Source organism: Rhincodon typus, chromosome 8 (assembly GCF_021869965.1).
Source record: "Rhincodon typus isolate 14 chromosome 8, sRhiTyp1.1, whole genome shotgun sequence".
Taxonomy (NCBI): Eukaryota; Metazoa; Chordata; class Chondrichthyes; order Orectolobiformes; family Rhincodontidae; genus Rhincodon; species Rhincodon typus.
The window spans coordinates 23,698,149-23,720,583 of record NC_063339.1 but is presented as its reverse complement, the minus strand read 5'-3'; the positions used below and the strand labels follow the sequence as shown (position 1 = coordinate 23,720,583).

Below are 22,435 nucleotides of genomic sequence, written 5' to 3'. Positions count from 1 at the left end.
GAAAATATGTTTACATGTGTTTTTAGGATTTAGTCTTTCAGTTGTGTTTTTTAAATTAAACCTCACCAAGACTTCAGTTTTCTATTGATTTCAATTTTATTGTTGAGAGAATGTGCTGAGAAGATGCATTAATTGAGAGGATAGTTCTAAATCTAGGATCCCTTTTCCTTTTGATGAAGAAAATTAGAAGAAATTGGAAGCTGGAAACAAATTTGACTTATCACACACACTAACTTAGAAGCAAAACACAATGGAATACTGGAAATCTGAAAAAAAAATGGAAAATGCTAGAAACATGCCGCACATCCGTCAGTCTGTGCAGAGAAAAACGGAGCTAAGATTTCAGATTTATTTAACTTTCAGCAAAACTGTAGGATGCAATTCTGAAATGTTGACTGATTTTCTCTATTTTACTGGTTTTGCTATTTTTATTGCATATACCTACTTGGCTAGACTGCTGCTCAGATTGTTATCTGGCCAGATGACAAACTGGGTTGTCTGGTAACTTTTAAAGTATAACTAACGTCAAATGGCATTTAAAAAAATTTCAAGCAGATATTAATTTTAAGGACCTTTTGATGTTTCATCAACAAGAAAGAAAACATCAGAACTCATCCAAAATAGTTGATCTGCATCATAGTGTTGTTTGGAAGTTTAGCACTTTGAAAGCCTAAAGAATACTTTCTAGTAATAAAAAATTGAACTTGTGACTCTTAATTAACATGAAGGTTTTGTTCCTCATAAGAATTGTAGCTCGCATGTTAGGAGAGCCATTGTTACCTGCTTCTCAGCAGGATGCTGTGGTCGTCATGGAAACAGGCCAGTGCGCTATTGCAAAAGGTGTCATTACAATCACCACAGCAGTGAGATTGGTGCTGCTGCAGAGACTCACCTTTACCAGACTTCACCCCCTCCGATGAACACCAGAGAGTGTGGTGCAGAGGAGCTGGTCTGTACTGTGGAATCTGTGGTCAGGTAATTAATAATAATCCTTAAAAATCAATCTTCCCAATGAAATACTGAAATACGTATTCTGCCACATATGATTAAATCATAGCAATATTTTACTAATAGGCTTAGAAAAAAATGCATGCTTTATAATTAATCAGTTAAAAAATTTACAGTTTTGCTGTTCAATCTCAAACTTTTGGTTTGTTTTTGTCCTCAGCTGATTTAGGCTCTAAGATCTTCAATACTCTCCCTAAATTTCTCCCCCATAACCCCCTTTAAGATTCTCATTAAAACTTACTTTTTTGTTAAGCATTTGGTCACTTATTTGAGTATCTCATGTGGCTCGATGTCAATATTTTCTTAATAATACTCCTGAGAATAATTTGCTCTGTTAAAATGATATATAAGTGAAAATTATTACTTGCACGAGTTTAAAAAATTTTGGTTTCTGCATTTGTAATCCCTCTGATGCAAAATATAATGTCTACACCTCAAATAGCATTTAATGTATTTACCCTAGAATTACTTCAGATTATTAAGAACTCCAAGGAATCCATGAAGCTATTTAATTCAGTCCCGAAGCTTTTGCTTGTTGTAGTTGTTTAATCTTTAACTTTGTTTAACTTTCTTTGTTGCTGCCCACCAATTTTGATGTAAAGAGCTGAGAAAGTGAACAGCTCTTGAAAATCCCACATTGTCTCCCAGGCAATCATAGTTTTTATTTACATTTTGGTGAAATCCTTATCTTGTAGTGACATATAATTTTAGTGCTTTACATTTTGCCAGCCTCTATTAGAAAATGCTAAATGCCTTCATTGTGTCATTTGATTGTCTGGTCAGGATAAGAAATGTATTTCTAGATTCATACAGCACAGAAACAGACCCCTTGGTCCAATTAGTTCATGCAGACCGTAATCCTAAACTAAACTAGTCCCACCTGCCTGTGTTTGGCTCATGTCCCTCCAAGCCTTTCTTATTCACGTATTTATCCAAATGTCTTTTAAACATTGTAACTGTACCTGCATCCTTCACTCCCTCTGGAAGTTCATTCTACATACGAACCACTGTCTCTGTGTGAAGAAAGCAGCCCTCGTGCCATTTTTAAAATCTTTCTCCTCTCACCTTAAAAATTTGCCCCCTAGTCTTGAAATCCCTCATAAGGAAAAAAAACACCCGCCATTTACCTTATCTATACGCATCATGATTTTATAAACCTCAATACGGTCACCCCTCAACCTCCCAAGCTCATTGAAGAAAGTCCCAGCCTATCCAGCCTCACCCTATGCCTCAAACCTTCCATTCCCAGCAACGTCCTGTTAAATCTTTTCTGAACCCTCTCCAGTTTAATAATATCCTTCCTATAACAAGGCAACCAGAACTGCTCACGTACTCCAGAAGAGGCCTCAACAACATTCTGAACAACCTCATGACGTCCCAACTCCTATACTCAAAAGTCTGAGCAATGAAGGCAAGCGTGCTTATGTGCCTTTCTGTAAGAAATACAAGAAATAAATGAGATAACCTTCCCTTGAGCTGGGAAAGTGGCCTTTGGACTCCTTCATTACGCATCTGTTACTGACATAAAGTTTGTTTGTACAACTAAGTGATAGTTAGGATCAAAATAAAGTTGTTGGTAGGACCTTCTGTTGGTGTAGGTGCTCTTTCTGATTGTATTGTAACAAAATGAAAATTATGTTAGCAATTGCATCTTTGCTTGTTTTACTGTAGTTTGCTAAAGGAAGCTGAATATCATGCAGAGCAGCGGGAGTTTGAATTAAATCGAAGAAGACAAATGGGCCTGTCCTTATCCCAACCTTCTTTAGACAATATGGAGTATGATAACAAGGATGATGATAAAAATGATCAGCGGCTATTAAGCCAGTTTGGAATATGGGTTCTGGTACGTAACTAACATGATGATTTTCGCGTAACACTTCTACGGATATATAAGTGCCAAATTAGTACGTGGAGGATGATGAATGCCTGCAAGCAAATAGAAAGATGATGATGGCCTGAATCTTCTGATATGGGGACTGGTGACCAACTGAACTTCAGTCGCTAATATTTATTGAGATACTGCAAAAGTCAGGGTTTGTGAAGATGGGGATTGAGCATTGGTAGGGGTGAGGTGTTAAGCGAGCATTGTTAGGTAGGGTTGAACATGTTCAGGAGGGGTGAACATGTTCAGGAGGGGTGAACATGCTGGGTGGGGGTGAATATTGTCGGATTGAGCGTTGTCAGAGATAAATATTATTTGAGGGTTCAAATGCAGAAAGTTTACACTTCCGATTACTAGTTTTACTTTGCCCAGATTGCTGCATGACTCTCTATGAAAGTGGGATTGGCTAGCCAGTGCCACTGAGATTTTACCCTATGCCTACCCTGACCTGAGTTCATTGAATGCATTCTGGTCATATTCTGTGAGCAGCTTATCCTAGACCCGACCAAACAACAGGCTATTCTACACCAGGTGATATGTAATGACAGGATTAATGAATGGACTTCTCCTAAAATAGCCTAAAAGAAGCAAAGATCATAGCATGATTGAATTTTATCTAGATGAGGGTGAGAAGTGTGAATCTAAAACTAATATTTTAAACTTAAATAAAGACAGTTTCAAAGACATAAAGACAATGCTGGTAAAGAGAATTGCGAAGTTAAAGAATAGAATAGTTGAGGTACGAATACTTAAGGAGATACTTCATAGCTCTCAGCAAGGATACGTTCCAGTATGGGAGATAGTTTGTGTGCAAATTACGCACTGTAGTTGAGGATAGCATCAAACTTCAAGAAGAAACATTGCATAATTCTGTGAAGATTAGTAGCAGGAAAAGATTGCATAGAATTAAAAAATATCAAGAATGATTTGCCAGGAAAGGAGTGAGAAATTAGAGAAGAGGCAGAATTTCCCCTCCTTGATGTGACATGAACATTGTCGAGAAAGGTGAAAAATACAGGAAGAATGAAAAAAATTATGATATTGAAAGAAAAAATTTGTGATTTTTCTCCTTGAGCCTTCAATGCCATTTTCAAGATCTTGCCATTGAGTTCCTTTTTTCCATACATTTGCATCTCATTAAAATCCCACCTCACTTTAGTTACACACCACTTCCAATTCTCCTCTAGATGGCACAAATATCTCAGATGTAAATCAGAGCAGGTATCTGGCAGCAGCAGCTTGCTGGATGCTTGTTCTGGCCTTCATCCAGTGGATCTTCATAACTTGATTCCTGCATGTTTCAATGCCAACAGTCTCCTCAACTCTTCATCCACATGAGTTGGCTTTGGCCAATCACCTCATTACATCGTAATGCCTGCTCTTGGACCAACACACACACCTCTTCACCGCTTCAACGCTTGAGGGACACCTCCAATTTGCATGCTTTTACTAGATCACTTTGCACACAAGAATACACATGCATCTCATTCATCTACACAGTATGCATCTCATGGCCTCAGTACACACTCACTGAGTTCAGGTCTGACCTCCGAATTGCCAGCCCTTGAATGTGTCACATTGCTTTCTTAGCACACTTTTTTTGTACTCAGTTATCGGCTGCCAGCCACTGTTGCTTACATTGCTTTTTAGGGGAGAGGCAGTAGCTTGTGATAGTGGTGAACACTGAACAGTCAAGTTGGGTGTGGACGTATCATTGTATTGCATCCTGCTACATCAACATCACACCTGCAGCATTTGCCAGCAATTTCCAAATAAACATGTGTCTCAAACAAATGGCCATGTGTGAATGTTAAAAGGCAACAGTACTCAGTGACATGAGGTGGGGGGGCCCACATTTTGTCAGGGTGTGCTCCCACAGTCAATCAAAGGGCTTGTTCTGTTCCAGTCCAACAGGTTGACCTTGGTCAGTCAGGCTTATGACCTTATCAGAATCTGAGGATTCAAGTTCTTGCAGACCAGGAATTGGGCCATGGTTAGTTTTGTAGCTTGAATGTAATCAGTCTTGAAGCACAGTTGCCTCAGTCAGGGTGCTGTGGAGACCAGAGGAGGGGCCATGGGAGTAGGTGAGACAAAGGAAGGGATTGAGTATGATGGTAAAGTAGCTAGTGATGATGCATGAGTAGGAGAGATGTGAGGTGTTCCTAGTGGGTGAGTAGAAAACGCAGAGGTCAAGAAGGATTGGTGGAAGTGAGCTGTTGAAGCATGCGATAGTAGGAGCTGAAGTCCATTAGTTGAGAGCCATGCGTGGTGGTAGAGTTAGAGTAGTGATGGCCCTGTGTGTGTGAGAGAGCAGAGAGAAGATAATAAGATCTGTTGTGGGGTGTAGAAAATAATTGGCCTTTCTCCTGCGCAGGTAGGTGTTCTTTTTTATCCAGGATACAGCATTGCCCAGAGTTGTAATTTGGGCCCAGACTAGCTTAGTTTGGTGGTGTGGTCTCCTGTGGTATCTGTAGGGAAAAGGACTGCCTTACTCTCCCTCATTCTGTCGTCCAGCTCTCTGTCTGCAAATTAGGGAGTGAGATTTCCTTTCCTCTGGGCCATCTCCATGGTAATAATGGTTGAGTATCACAGTGTGAGGCACTCTTTCTGACTTGGAACATCTGGATCTGTTGTGCAACTGCAGCATGAGTAGCGTGATTACCAGAAGGTGCCAGCAACACTGCCATCTCCCCAGCCATGCAAATTCCTGAGAAAGGTGCCCAAGTTGCATAATTAATAAGGTGATAAATGGAAAGTTGCCAGACAAATGTTGTTCTGAGCCATTTTAGATCAGGTAACATATCGCTTTACAAAATATTGATCTGAAAATGGGAATGTTCTGCCTAATGAGAGAAAGCAAACTAGTTATATAAAAAAAAGACAGTAAGAATTTCTACAAACATTTCAGAAAAAGTCAAGTAAAATAAATATTGGTCCTCTAGAGTGAGAGTCCGGGGAATTAATCACAGAAAATAAAATGTGTTGAACGGATACTTAATGTTTGACTTCATTGTTCAAGACACAAACAGCATCCGAGAAATACCTACAAATCAAAAACTGAAAGGGATGGACAAAATTAAAACAATTAATCACCAGGGAAAGGATACTGGAAAAGGCTGAACTGATGGTCTGCACCTTAGGATCTTAAATACCTAGCTGCTGATTTAGTAGATTTGTTGATTGTAATGTTCCAAAATTCTATGGATTCTCGAAATGTCCTGTCAGATTAGAAAATAGTGATTATAAGTTCTGTTCAGTAACAGGTGGAGACTGAAAGCAAAATACTACAAACCATTTAGCCTAACATCTGTAAGAAGGAAAATGCTGAAATCTATTAAGGAGGTTATAGAAGGGCACATAAGAAGTCCTAATGTAATCAAACAGAGCAACATGGTTTTATGGAAGGGAAATTGTGTTTGACTGGTAGTTAGTGTTCTTTGAGGAAGTAACAACCAATGTAGATGGAGCGAACCTGTTGATGTGGAGCATTTGGAGTTCCAAAGAACATTTGATAAGGTGTCATATCAAGGTTGCCACACAAAAGAAACATTGGTGGTGGAGGGGGTAACATACTAGCATCAATGGAGGATTGGTTAGCCAACGGAAAACAGTAGGGATAAAAGGGTCATTTTGAGATTACAAGCTGTAACCAGTGGAGTATCACTTCTCGGGGCGTCAAGTATTTACAATCTATATCAATGAATTGGGGGAAGAGATGGAGGGAATGATTGCTAAAGTTGCTGATGACACAAAGATAAGTATAAGAATATGTTGTGAAGAGGACATATAAGGCCTGCAAAGGGATATATATATGATGAGTGGGCAAAAAATTGGCAGATGTATTTTACTGTGGGAAAGTGTCAATTTTCCAAGAAGATTCGAAAAATAGCCTATTACTTAAATGGAGAGAAATTACAGAAGTCCATGGTACAGATCTAGGTGTCCTGCTGCATGACCCATAAGATATTTGTATGCAGATACAGTAAGTCACTAGAAAGGCAAATGGAATGTATATTTCTTGCAAGAGGAGTGGAAAATAAAAGCTTTCTATTGCTGTTTTGCAGGGTATTTTTGAGACTATATCTGGAGTACTGTGTGCCATTTTGGACTCCCTACTTTATAATGAATATCTGGTACAAAAGTGTTATCATCTGAAAAAAAGGTTGGATAGATTGGGATTATACACATTGCAGTTTAGAAGAGTGTAAGGTGGTTTTATTGAAGCATCTTGAGGTGACTTGACAGAGTGGCTGCTGAGAGAATGTTTTCCCTTTTCAGAAGATACCAGAAGTAGGGACACATTTTAAAAATAAAGGGCCTTTCATTTAAGTTGGAGATGATAAATTGTTTTCTTTCAGAAAATTGAGAGTGTTCAGAATTTGCTCCCCCAGAGAGTAGTAGAGGCAGTGTCATTGAGGGGTTGAATCCTGTCAGATGGGGAGTTTGTGAACTGTTAGAGTGACAGCTCTATTTAAAAACGTTAGTCAGTGAACTGAAGATGGTCCCTAAGGGCTTTGCAGGAGTTATACTCAACACGTGGACCCGCAACTCTATTCTATGGTGATTCCCTTTCGAAGCCAAGATAGAGACTTGCATAAAGTCATCTGTCAGCAGTAACAGCCATAATGACTGTATTGCTGACTGAAAGATCTGGACTTCTGTTGTACAGAAATTTAGATAATTCCATTACTTTTATGTGATGTAATGACCATAATCCCAAGATTATTATCCTATTTTGAATGACTGTCACTTACTGCGGTGTAATTGATATTTCAATGGTATAGTCAGACATGTGTATCAATGGCAACAAAATTACAAAAGGCAAATATTATTTTCCTGCCACTGTACAACTGATTTGTTAGAGAATTATGAATGAACTAATTTAATCAACATTCAGAATTAGTGAACAGAGGCTTCTGAATACATTTAAGAATGCAGATAAAGAACTTTGTTTTCTCTCCTCTGAGCAGTTTAGGTATATCAGGTAGCTTTGTCCCTCCTCCCCGTTATAGCATTACTAATTACTGTACAGCATGGTGGTTGTATACTTGACAAAGTTTACTGTTGTGTGGCCCAGTTTTGTTTTTCATTATTATGTTATTTCATTATATTTCATTATTGCTGGTCCATGATATTTACTATTGACATGCTTTGCGGGTAAATTCTTGTCTTCCATGTGTGAGTGACAGTCTAGTGGAAAACGATTGAACACAAATTGAATAAAGTCTATAGTAGTTTGGTGATCTTCTGATGCAGTAGTGAAGATGAAATATGATCCAATAAATCAGATGAATTATTCATGCAAAACATCTGTGTTTACTTCTTTTTTACTATGTAGGTCAGCCTTTGCACTCCAAGTGAAAACACACCTACAGAAAGTCTAGCCAGATTGGTCAGCATGATGTTTCAGTGGTTCCATTCCACTGCATACATGCTTGATGATGAAGTGGGAAGCCTGGTGGAAAAGCTGAAGCCTCAATTTGTCACCAAATGGTTGAAGACTGTTTGTGATGTTCGATTTGATGTCATGGTCATGTGTCTTCTTCCCAAACCCATGGAGTTTGCAAGAGTAAGTTTGTTTGTAGCCTGAAAATTCTCCAGGCATGCCCCATTTGCAAGACGCAGGCCAGTTCTAACCCAGCCAATAACATTTTCTACCTATAAAGGTCAGAAATGTTTAAATCCACATGCAGTTCCTCAGGTAATGAAACGTACTGTGCCTTTTGCAGCAAGAATTGGAGAGCATCCAAGCTAGGGCTGACCAATGTGACAACTAATCTCATGCCAGGAAATGATGATCCAAATTGCATACTTGCCTCCCCTTAACAATCATGGATATTATCAATAACCTGTCCACCACACCTTCAATGTTAAAGGGAATTGACATGGATGAGAAAGTTAACTGCAACAGCCACTCAAATATCATGGCAACTAGAACAAGTTAGATTCTGGGTATTCTGTGGCTAGTGACATACTTCTTGACTCCCCAAAGCATTTTTATCACCTGTAGTGCGCAGGTAAGGAGTGTGTTGGAATACACTGCACTTGCTGGAGGGTGTAGATTCAGTAACACTCAAGAAACTTGATCTGTCTGGCACATAGCAGACCACATGACTGGCACTTTATCCATTGGTATAACACCTGTTCCCTCTGCTAATATTGTTCAATAGCTGCAGTAAATCCTGTCTACTTTCCTTCACTATGAGCCATCCTCACCTTGTGTCAGCTGCTGGGTACCTTAAGCCTGGCAAACCCAGCCAGCAATTGTAGAACGTGCTGCATAGAACATAGAACATTACAGCGCAGTACAGGCCCTTCGGCCCTCAATGTTGCGCCGACCTGTGAAACCAATCTGAAGCCCATCTAACCTACACTATTCCATTATCATCCATATGTTTATCCAGTGACCATTTAAATGCCCTTAAAGTTGACGAGTCTACTACTGTTGCAGGCAGGGCATTGTACGCCCTTACTACTCTCTGAGTAAAGAACCTACCTCTGACATCTGTCCTATATCTATCACCCCTCAATTTAAAGCTATGTCCCCTCGTACTAGCCATCACCATCCGAGGAAAAAGGCTCTCACTGTCCACCCTATCTAATCCTCTGATCATCTTGTATGTCTCTATTAAGTCACTTCTTAACCTTCTTCTCTGTACCAAAAACAGCCTGAAGTCCCTCAGCCTTTCCTCATAAGACCTTCCCTCCATACCAGGCAACATCCTGGTAAATCTCCTCTGCACCCTTTCCAATGCTTCCACATCCTTCCTATAATGCGGTGACCAGAACTGTACGCAATACTCCAAGTGCGGCCGCACCAGAGTTTTGTACAGCTGCAACATGACCTCATGGCTCCGAAACTCTCTCCCTTTACCAATAAAACCTAACACACCGTACGCCTTCTTAACAACCCTATCAACCTGGTGGCAACTTTCAGTGATCTATGTACATGGACACCAAGATCTCTCTACTCATCCACACTACCAAGAATCTTACCATTAGACCAGTACTCTGTGTTCCTGTTACTCCTTCCAAAGTGAATCACCTCACACTTTTCCGCATTAAGCTCCATTTGCCCCCTCTCAGCCCAGCTCTACAGCTTATCTATGTCCCTCTGTAACCTGCAACATCCTTCCGCACTATCCACAACTCCACCGACTTTAGTGTCATCCGCAAATTTACTAACCCATCCTTCTACGCCCTCATCCAGGTCATTTATAAAAATGACAAACAGCAGTGGCCCCAAAACAGATCCTTGAGGTACACCACTAGTAACTGAGCTCCAGGATGAACATTTCCCATCAACCACCACCCTCTATCTCCTTACAGTTAGCCAATTTCTGATCCAAACCGCTAAATCACCCCCAATCCCGTGACTCCGTATTTTCTGCAATATCCTACCATGGGGAACCTTATCAAACACTTTAATGAAATCCATATACACCACATCAACCGCTTTACCCTCATCCACCTGTTTGGTCACCTTCTCAAAGAACTCAATAAGGTTTGTGAGGCACGACCTACCCTTCACAAAACCGTGTTGACTATCCCTAATCAAATTATTCCTTTCCAGATGATTATAAATCCTATCTCTTATAATCCTTTCCAACACTTTATCCACAACCGAAGTAAGGCTCACTGGTCTATAATTACCAGGGTTGTCTCTACTCCCCTTCTTGAACAAGGGGACAACATTTGCTATCCTCCAGTCTTCTGGCACTATTCCTGTAAACAATGACGACATAAAGATCAAAGCCAAAGGCTCTGCAATCTCCTCCCTAGTTTCCCAGAGAATCCTAGGATAAATCCCATCCGGCCCAGGGGACTTATCTATTTTCACACCTTCCAGAATTGCTAACACCTTCTCCTTATGAACCTCAATCCCGTCTAGTCTAATAGCCTGTATCTCAGTATTCTCCTCGACACCATTGTCATTTTCCTGTGTGAATACTGACGAAAAATATTCATTTAGTGCCTCTCCTATCTCTTCGGACTCCACGCACAACTTCCCACTACTGTCCTTGACCGGCCCCAATCTTACTCTAGTCATTCTTTTATTCCTGACATACCTATAGAAAGCTTTAGGGTTTTCCTTGATCCTACCTGCTAAAGACTTCTCATGTCCCCTCCTGGCTCTTCTTAGCTCTCTCTTTAGGTCCTTCCTGGCTAACTTGTAACTCTCAAGCGCCCTAACTGAGCCTTCACGCCTCATCTCTACATAAGCCTCCTTCTTCCTCTTGACAAGAGATTCAACTTCTTTAATAAACCACGGTTCCCTCGCTCGACCACTTCCTCCCTGCCTGACAGGTACATACTTCTCAAGGACACGCAGTAGCTGTTCCTTGAACAAGCTCCACATTTCAATTGTGCCCAGCCCCTGCAGTTTCGTTCTCCATCCTATGCATCTTAAATCTTGCCTAATCGCCTCATAATTGCCTTTCCCCCAGCTATAAATCTTGCCCTGTGGTATATACCTATCCCTTTCCATTGCTAAAGTAAACGTAACCGAATTGTGGTTACTATCACCAAAGTGCTCTCCTACCTCCAAATCTAACACCTGGCCTGGTTCATTACCCAGTACCAAATCCAATGTGGCCTCGCCTCTTGTTGGCCTATCGCCATACTGTGTCAGGAAACCCTCCTGCACACATTGGACAAAAACTGACCCATCTAAAGTACTTGAACTATAGCGTTTCCAGTCAATATTTGGAAAGTTAAAGTCCCCCATAACGACTACCCTGTTACTTTCATCTTTGCAATCCTTTCCTCTCCATCTCTGGAACTTTTCGGAGGCCTGTAGAACACTCCCAACAGGGTGACCTCTCCTTTCCTGTTTCTAACCTCAGCCCATACTACCTCAGTAGACGAGTCCTCATCAAACGTCCTTTCTGCCACTGTAATACTGCCCTTGACTAACAATGCCACACCTCCCCCTCTTTTACCACCTTCCCTGATCTTACTGAAACATCTAAACCCCGGAACCTGCAACAACCATTCCTGTCCCTGCTCTATCCATGTCTCCGAAATGGCCACAACATCAAAGTCCCAGGTACCAACCCACGCTGCAAGTTCACCCACCTTATTCCGGATGCTCCTGGTGTTGACGTCGACACACTTCAAACCACCTTCATGCCTGCCGGTGCACTCCTGCGATAGGGTTGAAACCTTATTCATGACCTCACTACTCTCAACCTACTGTACACTGGAGCTACAATTCAGGTTCCCATCCCCTTGCTGAATTAGTTTAAACCCTCCTGAAGAGCATTAGCAAATTTCCCCCCCAGGATATTGGTACCCCTCTGGTTCAGGTGTAGACCATCCCGTTTGTAGAGGTCCCACCTACCCCAGAATGAGCCCCAATTATCCAGGTATCTGAATCCCTCCCTCTTGCACCATCCCTGTAGCCACGTGTTCAACTGCTCTCTCTCCCTATTCCTCGCCTCGCTAGCACGTGGCACGGGTAACAAACCAGAGATAACAACTCTGTTTGTTCTAACTCTAAGCTTCCACCCTAGCTCCTTGAATTTCCTTGAATTTCTGGTTAAACCAGAAGGCTATGGTCTCACTAACATACTTCAAATGTTAACCTGCCTCCTGAGAATGAGTTGGATACTTATCCCTAGTTCCTAGGAATGGGAATTAATGAAGGCAGTGGGGTGCGGTCCAACATCTGTCACCTATAACTGGTGCACTCCACACCAACCTGATCTCTGGGACTCCGTTGGGGAAAGTGTGGACTCCCACTAGGAGCTGACAGTTCATCACAGAATTCCTGGAGAAAGTAATGATGGAATGGGGACTGCAGGTCATTGGCAATGTGACTGGAGGGTGGCCAGAGGAAATGAACATAGAACAGTTAAGTACAGCACAGTACAGGCCCTTCGGCCCACGATGTTGAGCCGACCTATTATCTTACTAAGATCAATCTACCCACATATCCTGCATTTTACTATCCTCCATGTGCCTCTCCAAAAGTCGCTTAAAAGTCTCTAAAGTATCTTACTCCATTACCACTGCCAGCAGCGCATTCCACATGCCCACCACTCTCTTGTGAAGAACCTACCTCTGACATCTCCCCTATACCTTCCTCCAAACACCTTAAAATTATGCCCCTCATAATAGTCATTTCCGCCCTGGGAAAAGGTCTCTGACTATCCACTGTATCTATGCCTCTCATGATAGAGGTGTACAAGATGAAGTCACCTCTCATGCTTCTTCGCTCCAATGAAAAAAACCCTAGCTCCCTCAGTCTTTCTTCATAAGACCTGCCCTCAAGTGCAGGCAGCATCCTGGTAAATCTCCTCTGTACCCTCTCTAAAGCTTCCACATCTTTCCAGTAATGAGGGACCAGACCTGAACACAATATTCCAAGTGTGGTCTAACCAGAGTTTTACAGAGCTGCAGCATAACCTCGCGGCTCTTAAACTCAATTCCCCTGCTAATGAACGCCAACACACCATACGCCTTCTTTACAACCCTATCAACTTGGGTAGCAACTTTGAGGGGACCTATGGACGTGGACCCCAAGATCCCTCTGTTCCTCCACGCTGCTGAGAATCCTGCCATTAACCCTGTATTCTGCATTCAAATTCGACCTTCCAAAATGAGTCACTTCACACTTCACATGACCGAGTCAGTCGGTTTGCAGAGGAAGACTAATGCAGATTGCCTGGCGTGGCGCCCTTTCCACTGTAAGCTCAGTGTTGCACTGATAGCTGTTGTTTGTGAAGTGGACAGTTACAGACAGAGAGAAGTGGGGAATATGGCTGCTATTCGGAAGAAGCTGGTGGTGGTGGGAGATGGAGCCTGTGGAAATGAGATGTGTGAGACTTTCAGCAGGTACACTGATTCCCAACACTGGGTCTCTCAATCAGGCATGGGAGTATCTTTGAGGGAGAGGCCAGCCCTCCACCAGAAGTCTGCCAGCAAACCTTATAGGATTTGCTTGACAGTCGCCTATTGCTTGGTGAGCTCCTCCTCCTTTCCCTCTCCCATCCAGGTCCCAGGTAAACTCTGGAAATTGATTCGTTAGAGCCATTTTTCTGACACCCTCAGAATTTTTCTCCATTTACTCCCTGACTTGCATCCAATCCACAAATTCAAACATGTTAAAGTATCTGCCATGATATATTATTATCATTTTACATGATGTATTATCACTTGATAACATCATGATCACATTGAGCAAGACTATTGATTTATTAAAATTGAACAAAAATGATCAGAAATACACAGCATTTGAATGACAAAGATCAATTTTTAAACTTCTCCTACGACAATAGACAGGCTTGTTTCATGTGATGCAATGAAGGTCTAAATGTAGACACTAAAGTTAATTCATCACTGACATGGTAAGATAGAACTCTTAATACCAGAGTGAAGCAGGAGCCTTTGGCTTGTTATTTGGGCATGAGCCCGTGTCTCAGAAGTGAACAGGCAATTTTGTAATTCATCAGAACTTTTTCCCTGTAATTCATTTGCTTGTGCTAAAATATTAAGATGCTTTAATTTTCTCAGGATTCAAAAGGGCTGAATTTGGCCTTGGAGATGGGAAGAGAGGCACTGTCGCAGCATTCTGCTACCACTGTGAAGCATACGACCCTGGGGAAGGGTGCCACATCATGTCAGGAGATACCCAGTTAAATGGAGGCAGCCTCTTAGGCGACGTTGAAAGTGGGTGGAGGCGGGGAAGGCATTATGCAGCAAAGAGAAGACCTCAGGAAGGGAAACGGTCCCCATCAATATCCCTGCATAGGTTTCCTGCCTGTACTCGGCTCACTGAGCATCTTGATTTGTTTTCTCTTATGTTCTGTGGGCTGTGGGACTCCTTTCTGCTTCTCAGACAGCTGAGCTGCTGGCTGTCTGAATGGGCAATATGCTTTTCCTCCTAATGCTGGGATGTATCTTCCGATGGTAAAATCTTACCTGGGATTATTCAATAAAATAAACTCGTTGCTGATATTCCGTTGTCTCTAACAGGCCTTTCTACAGCTGCTCTTAAGTCCAGCCAGCCCCAAAACCTGACTGGCAAATATTCAGACCCTGAAATCTGATTGCCAAAAAATGTTTTAGCCCACATGCCAGCCAACAGCCACTCCTTTCTGCTCTGAACTCTGACTGAAAAATGTACATATTTCCTGTTGTGTATTGTTGACTATACTCAAATTCTCTAACCTACTGAAAGAAGATTGTAGAAATTCTTAAAAATTGATTGAACAACATCTCAGAATATCTTGTTTATTTTAAAACCTTCAGAATTCAGAACTGTTTGCATGCTTTCCGTGGATCAGGTTTACATCGTTTCAAGCAATACAAAAAAAAATTTAACTAACTGTAATGAGGAATTCTGCATTTTGGTCTCAAAAAATACAAAAGCAACAGCCAGAAAATAGCTGCTTCCAAATATAGTGTATTAATTTTGTGATAAATTGCTGTGATAGCAAATTTGAGTCATACGTCTTTTCTCCATTACCAGTCACCTTTTTAGTCTTCTTTAATCTGCCTCTGCCATTATTACCTTGAGTAATGAGGAGTGAATGGACCTTTTTACCACTGAGATTGAGGTAATCTATTTAGTTCCTTTTCCTATATACTTCCCACTCTGCTTGTATAGTCATTAGTAGGCCACATTCCCTGAAATTTCCCACCTAAACTCTGAGTCTCAACCTCTCTGTCTTCCTCTGACCGTAATTAAAACTCAACTCTCTGAAAACAGTTTTAGTTATCCTTCCCAATGCCTACTTTGTGGCTCACTGTCAATTGTTGCCTAATTGCACATTAGGGGAAGCACTTCTGGATGTTTTTCTATGAGAAAGGTGTTTATACAAACGCAAGTTGTACTGAGGCAAGGTGTATTTTCAGGTTGGTGGGTACTGGGACAAGCGCTGTAGTACTGTGACACAGCTAAAGGAAGGCTTGAATCGAATCCTGTGCCTTATTCCATATAATGTTATAAATCAAGCTGTGTGGGAATGCATTATGCCAGAATGGTTGGAATCTATCCGAACTGAGGTGCCAGACAACCAGTTAAAAGAGTTTAAAGAGGTTTTAAGGTACGTACGAAGTTTGTTGCTCAATTCCTCACTTCCATTTTTTTTCTTAAAGTCATATTTCCAAGATATATATTAATAACATGCGTCTGGCAATAAAACTAAAGGAATAAAATGATAAGTACTTTCATGGAAGTAACAACATACCAGAATATTTTTCCAGTTTAATTATGTTAATTTCGAAGAAAATTGAATTCCCCACTAAAAAACATTGGGAGTTTTTGCAATGAGAATTCATTCATGATTGTGTGTGTTGAGATGTGATGCTGCAGTGTAGTAGCCCTACTTCAGTGAGGATTTCCTGAAACTACCCTTGTTACAGAAATTAATTGATCCACTTGTTTGTCCATTAATACACTAGATGCAATAGTGCTGAACTGCCTGTGCACAATTGTTTCATTAATGGTTGATCTGGCATTGGGCAAGCTGTTGTGTTAGAGCTCCATGTCACTTGATCAATACAATCTTCACACAATTACCAATCCAATCAATGCTCAATAAGAACAAAAATAGACTTGCATTCGTATAGTGCCTTTAATGAGCTCAGAATATCCGTTTTGGATACTGTTGGTGGGGGGGAACGACCTACCAGGGGAAGGCCACAGCGGGCAGGTCTCTGGCACTGAGCCTGACCCTGACCCTGTGGCACAGAAAGGAAAGGGGGAGAATAGGAGAGCAATTGTAGTGGGGGATTCAATAGTAAGAGGCACAGACAGGCGGTTCTATGGACACGAACGAGATGAAAGGATGGTATGTTGCCTCCCGGGTGCCAGGGTCCGTGATGTCTCGGATCGTGTCCTCAAGATCCTTAAGCGGGAGGGTGAGCAACCAGCAGTCATGGTACAGATCGGTAGCAATGACATAGGTAGAAAAAGGACTGAGAATGTGAAAAACGAGTACGGGAGTTAGGTTGAAGCTGAAGTCCAGGACAAACGGGGTAGTTATCTCTGGATTACTATCAGTACCACGTGATAACGAAGTAAGAAATAGGGAGAGAGTGCAGCTAAACACATGGCTACAGGGCTGGTGTAGGAGGGAGGGCTTCCATTATGTGGATAATTGGAGCACATTCTGGGGAAGGTGGGACCTGTACAGTAAGGACGGGTTGCACCTGAACCGGAAGGGCACAAATATCCTGGGAGGGAGGTTTGCTGGAGCTGTACAGGATAGTTTAAACTAGTTTGGCAGAGGGTGGGGAACCGGATTTATAATTCAGAGGATGAGGTATTCGGCCTTCTGACAGACACAACAGGGAGTGAGACAACAAGGTGCAGAGCTGGATGAACACAGCAGGCCAAGCAGCATCATGCCTGCTGTGTTCATCCAGCCCTGCACCTTGTTGTCTCAGATTCTCCAGCATCTGCAGTTCCTACTATCTCTGATACAAGAGGGAGTGAGGTGGTTTATAAAGAAATGCGGTTGATGGAGCGTAATTGCGGACACCAAGGTGGTTTTAGGTGTGTATACTTCAATGAAGAAGTATCAGAAATAAAGCGGATGAACTTAGAGCATGGGTCGGTACTTGGAACTACGATGTTGTGGCCATTACAGAAACTTGGGTAACTCAGGAAGAGGGATGGATGTTGGAAGTTCCGGGATTTAGATGCTTTAAAAGAAATAGGGAGGGTGGAAAAAGAGGTGGGGGAGTGGCATTGCTAGTCAGGGCAAGTATAGCAGCTACTGAAAGGCAGTTGGAGAATGATATGTCTACAGAGTCAGTTTGGGTTGAGGTCAGGAACGAGAAAGGAGCAGTCACTTTGTTGGGGGTTTTTTACAGACCCCCTAATAGTTGCAGAGAAGTAGAGGAGCGGATTGGGAGGCAGTTACTGGAAAGGTGCAGAAGTCACAGGGTTGTAGTGATGCGTGACTTCAACTTTCCAAATATTGATTGGAAACATTTTAGTTGTAATAGTTTAGATGGAGCAGATTTTGTCCAGTGCGTTCAGGAAGGATTCCTGACACATTATGTAGATAGACCAACATGAGGAGAGGCCACTTTGGATTTAGTGCTTGGCAACGAACCGGGTCAAGTGTGAGACCTGTTGGAAGGTGAGCATTTTGGCGGTAGTGATCATAACTCTGTTTCTTTCATGATAGTCATGGATAAGGATAGGTACATACGGCAGGGTAAAGTTTATAATTGGGGGAAGGGTAATTACAATTCAGTTAGGCAAGAACTGGGTAACATAAATTGGGAACAGATGCTGTCAAGGAAGAGCACCACAGAAATGTGGAGATTGTTTAAGGAATGCATACTGCATGTGCTCGATATGTTTGTCCCTAGCAGGCAGAGAAGATGCGGTCGAGTGAGGGAGCCATGGTTCTCGAGAGAGGTCGAATGACTGGTTAAGAGGAAGAAGGAGGCTTATGTAAGGTTTAGGAAAAGAGGAATGGAAAAGGCTCTAGAGGGATACAAGTTAGCCAGGAAGGAGCTGAAGAAAGGGCTTAGGAGAGCTATAAGGGGACATGAGAAAACCTTCGCGAATAGGATCAAAGAAAACTCGAAGGCTTTTTACACGGATGTGCAGAACAAGAGAATGACCAGAGAAAGGGTAGGGCCGATCAAGGATTGTAAAGGGAATTTGTGCACAGAGCTTAAAGAGATAGGAGAGGTCCTTAATGAGTACTTTTCTTCAGTATTCACAACTGAGAGGGACCTAGTTGTAGAGGAGGACGTTGTGAAACAGGCAGGTAGGCTAGAGGAGGTTGATGTTAGTAAAGAAGATGTGCTAGGAATTCTGAGGAAGTTGAAGATAGATAAGTCCCCCGAGCTTGATGGGATTTGTCCAAGGATTCTATAGGAAGCGAGGGACGAGATCGCAGGGCCTTTGGTGATGATCTTTTCATCCTCACTGTTCACGGCTATAGTGCCGGCAGATTGCATAGAGGCAAATGTCATTCCCTTGTTCAAAAAAAAGAACAGGGATAACCCCAGAAATTACAGACCAAGTTAGTCTTACGTCAATGGTGGGCAAATTATTGGAAAGGGCTCTGAGAGACAGGATTTGTGATCACTTGGAAGGGCACAGTTTGATTCGTGATAGTCAGCATGGATTTGTGAGGGGTAGATCATGCCTCACAAACCTTATTGAATTCTTTGAAGAGGTGACCAAACACGTGGATGAAGGTGGAGCAGTGGATGTGGTATTCATGGATTTAAGTAAGGCGTTTGATAAGATTCCCCATGGTAGGCTCATGCAGAAAGTAAGGAGGCATGGGATAGGGGGAAATGTGGCAGATTGGATTCAGAATTGGCTGACCCTTCGAAGACAAAGGGTGGTAGTGGATGGAAAATATTCAACATGGTGCTCAGTTACGAGTGGTGTACCACAACGTTCTGTTCTGGGTCCTCTTCTATTTGTGATTTTTGTAAATGATTTGGATATAGGAGTGGAAGGGTGGATTAGTAAGTTCGCAGATGATACGAAGGTGGGTCGAGTTGTGGATAGTGTGGAGGGCTGTTCTAGGTTACAAAGGGACATTGATAGGATGCAGAGCTGGGCTGAGAAGTGACAGATGGAGTTTAACCCTGAAGAGTGTGAGGTGATTCATTTTGGAAGGACAAACTTGAAAGGAAAATACAGGGTTAATGGAAAGATTCTTGGCAATGTGGAGGAGCAGAGGGATCTTGGGGTTCATGTCCACAGTTCCCTGAAAGCTGCCACCCAGGTGGATAGAGTTGTTAAGAAGGGGTATGGTGTGTTAGCTTTCATTAATAGAGAGATTGAGTTCAAGAGCCATGAAGTTATGCTCCAGCTATACAAAAGCCTGGTTCGGCCACATCTGGAGTATTGTGTCCAGTTCTGGTCACCTCATTACAGGAAAGATGTGGAAGCGTTGGAAAAGGTGCAGAGAAGATTTACCAGGATGTTGCCTGGAATGGAGGGAAGGTCTTACGAGGAAAGATTGAGGGAGCTAGGGCTTTTCTCCGTAGAACGACGAAGGATGAGAGGTGACTTGATAGAGGTGTACAAAATGATCAGAGGTATAGATAGAGTAGACAGCCAGAGACTTTTTCCTAGGGTGGAGGTAGCTTTTACGAGGGGACATAGTTATAAAGTGAAAGGAGGTAGATATCGGGGAGACGTCAGAGGTAGGTTCTTTACTCAGAGAGTGGTAGGGCCGTGGAATGCATTGCCAGAGACGGTAGTGGAGTTGGCCTCATTAGGGGCATTTAAGCAGCTATTAGATAGGCATGTGGATAATAGTATAAGGTAGCGGTGGAGGTTAGATAGACCTTAGGTTTCAGGTAAAAGTTCGGCACAACATCGTGGGCCGAAGGGCCTGTACTGTACTGTTCTATGTTCTATGCTCTAATACACCAAAACCCTTTACAACCAATGAATACTTACTAAATGTAAGCCAAAATGCTCAGATGCTAATTGATGCTCTTAAGTGATCAATTAATGACCAATTCGAGTCTCATCCTGCTGTTGTGGACCCCAGAAAGAAATTGGCAGACTTATTTCCAGGCTTCGGAGATGAGTTGGGATTTCGGTCCATTATTCAAAGGCAACCAGTGCATGATTGAGGGATCTGGCATTAAGAAGGCAGGGATGGAGATGGGGGCTCTGACCCTGTCACTCCCCAGCCAACAATTGTTTCTCCTCTTACCACCCTCACTTACCTGTGGGCAATTCCAAGTCCCTGGTGGGTTGATTACTGGTGGTAACTTGTCTGAAGTGCTTGAGGGTTGGGATTTCTTCCCTTGGGATCCTAAATTAGTAGGCTTATACACTTAAAAAGAAACTTGTGCTGTAGTCTAATTCTCCACAAATGATACTGGGTGAGCTTTTCTCTGTCTATAGCAAACAAGAATATAACTTATTTTATACTAGGTTAGGAAATGCATTGTGGCTTCCAAACAACATCTGGGAATAATAGTGTTCTCAGTCTCCTGCCTGCCAGGTAAATATATTTGCTTAGCAATGACAACGTCTTCTGAGCGTGAGCTTGGAACATTGTTAGTTTATAAGAGTTGTGGGAAGTAATAAAATTTCACCCTTGGGGAAAGCTTGATGGGGCAAGTACTTTATAATTAAATTACTTTATTTAACTACAGGTGCTTATTATTTAATATGCGTAAAATTGAAAAAAAGATGAGATATGCAGTAATACTCTACTATTCTATTGCTGAGCTTCATTTTATTTGTAATTCTGTCAGGGTTCTGATTGGAAGCTAATGTTAACATTGATTTATTTCAGCAAAATGTTTGATATTGAACTTTGCCCATTGCCCTTTTCCTTGGAAGAGATGTTTGGTTTTATTAGCTGTAGATTTACTGGCTACCCTGCTTCAGTACAGGAACAAGCTTTACTTTGGCTTCATGTAAGTAAATATCCTTATCGATGAGTTTTAATTTGAAAACTTTGTATTAATTCTCATCTACAGTTCAGTTACACTTGAATAGTGTCTGTGATATAAATTGTTCAAGTTCCATGTTTCTGCTATTAAACCTATTTCAGTTCCAGCATTGACTGTTGATTGTTGTCATGTATTTACTGCATAAAATTGTATTGCCTTTGTAAAGATGTGGCATAAATCCAGAAGCGAGGTCTGTTCTGAAGTCAAATAAGACTCTATGGTAGCTCTGGGTTCAAATTTCAGCTGCTTAGCATTTTTGCAAACCAAATGCATGAATAATATGTACAATACAAATTGCACATTTTTGTTTAAATCTAACATTAATTAAAAAGCATCATAATTATTTGATTGTTACTACTGGGGATTATGGTACTCCTGAAAGTGTTACTCTGTAGATCAAGTAGATTTGCTAATTAGTGCCCAGTAGTTATTGGATGAGTTTAATACAGGTGCATAATCTTAAAGTTCAAAGGGCTTGCCACCACAATATGCGAAGAAATAAATCTATGTACAAAGAGTCAACTGTTGTGCAATCGCAGTGTGACTTTAAATATTGTATATATGTGTATGTATGTTTCTTTTGTATTACTATTAATGGTTAAATACCCACTGTTTGAAGATCCAACTGTAAGTAGCAAACATGCAACAATTTAACTAACTGTTTGAAAATTCAGAAGCTTGTTAAATTTAAAAGTTTCAAATAGCAAATGATTAAGTTGTGTTTGCACACGTTCCTGGTTTCAGTGTCCTGCTGTCTAACAAATGCAGTTTCGGTCGATCCTTTTTGATTAGGTTTTATCAGAACTAGATATAATCGTCCCTCTCCAGCTATTGATCAGTATGTTTTCTGATGGAGTGAACTCAGTCAAGGAATTGGCGAACCAAAGAAAAGCAAGAGCCAATGACCAGCCAGGAAATCTAACTGCTCGACGGGTAACTTTTATTTGTGCCTGCTTCCATTGACTGGACAGTATTATCAATCATTCTGTTCTATGCTTTTAATTTTATTAATTGAGACAGTTGTGCTGGGCTAAGCTGACTCAGGCAATTTTTACGCGCCCTTATTAAATCAGATTAAATTTTCTGCATATATTTAAATTTAACTTCAATTTTGCCACCGTCATTCCTGCC

General features: G+C 41.6%; 1 protein-coding gene across 2 annotated transcripts in view; it reads left to right on the top strand.

The window, feature by feature from the left end:
• LOC109934231 (unc-79 homolog, NALCN channel complex subunit) overlaps positions 1-22,435 on the top strand; it is a 199,097-nt gene that overhangs the window by 46,935 nt on the left and 129,727 nt on the right. For both annotated transcript variants that reach the window (XM_048599752.1, XM_048599751.1), the window contains exons 12-17: positions 746-975; positions 2,680-2,851; positions 8,229-8,459; positions 15,752-15,942; positions 21,145-21,268; positions 22,097-22,237. In XM_048599752.1, the coding sequence (XP_048455709.1) occupies positions 746-975; positions 2,680-2,851; positions 8,229-8,459; positions 15,752-15,942; positions 21,145-21,268; positions 22,097-22,237 (1,089 nt within the window). The remainder of the gene's footprint in view (positions 1-745; positions 976-2,679; positions 2,852-8,228; positions 8,460-15,751; positions 15,943-21,144; positions 21,269-22,096; positions 22,238-22,435) is intronic.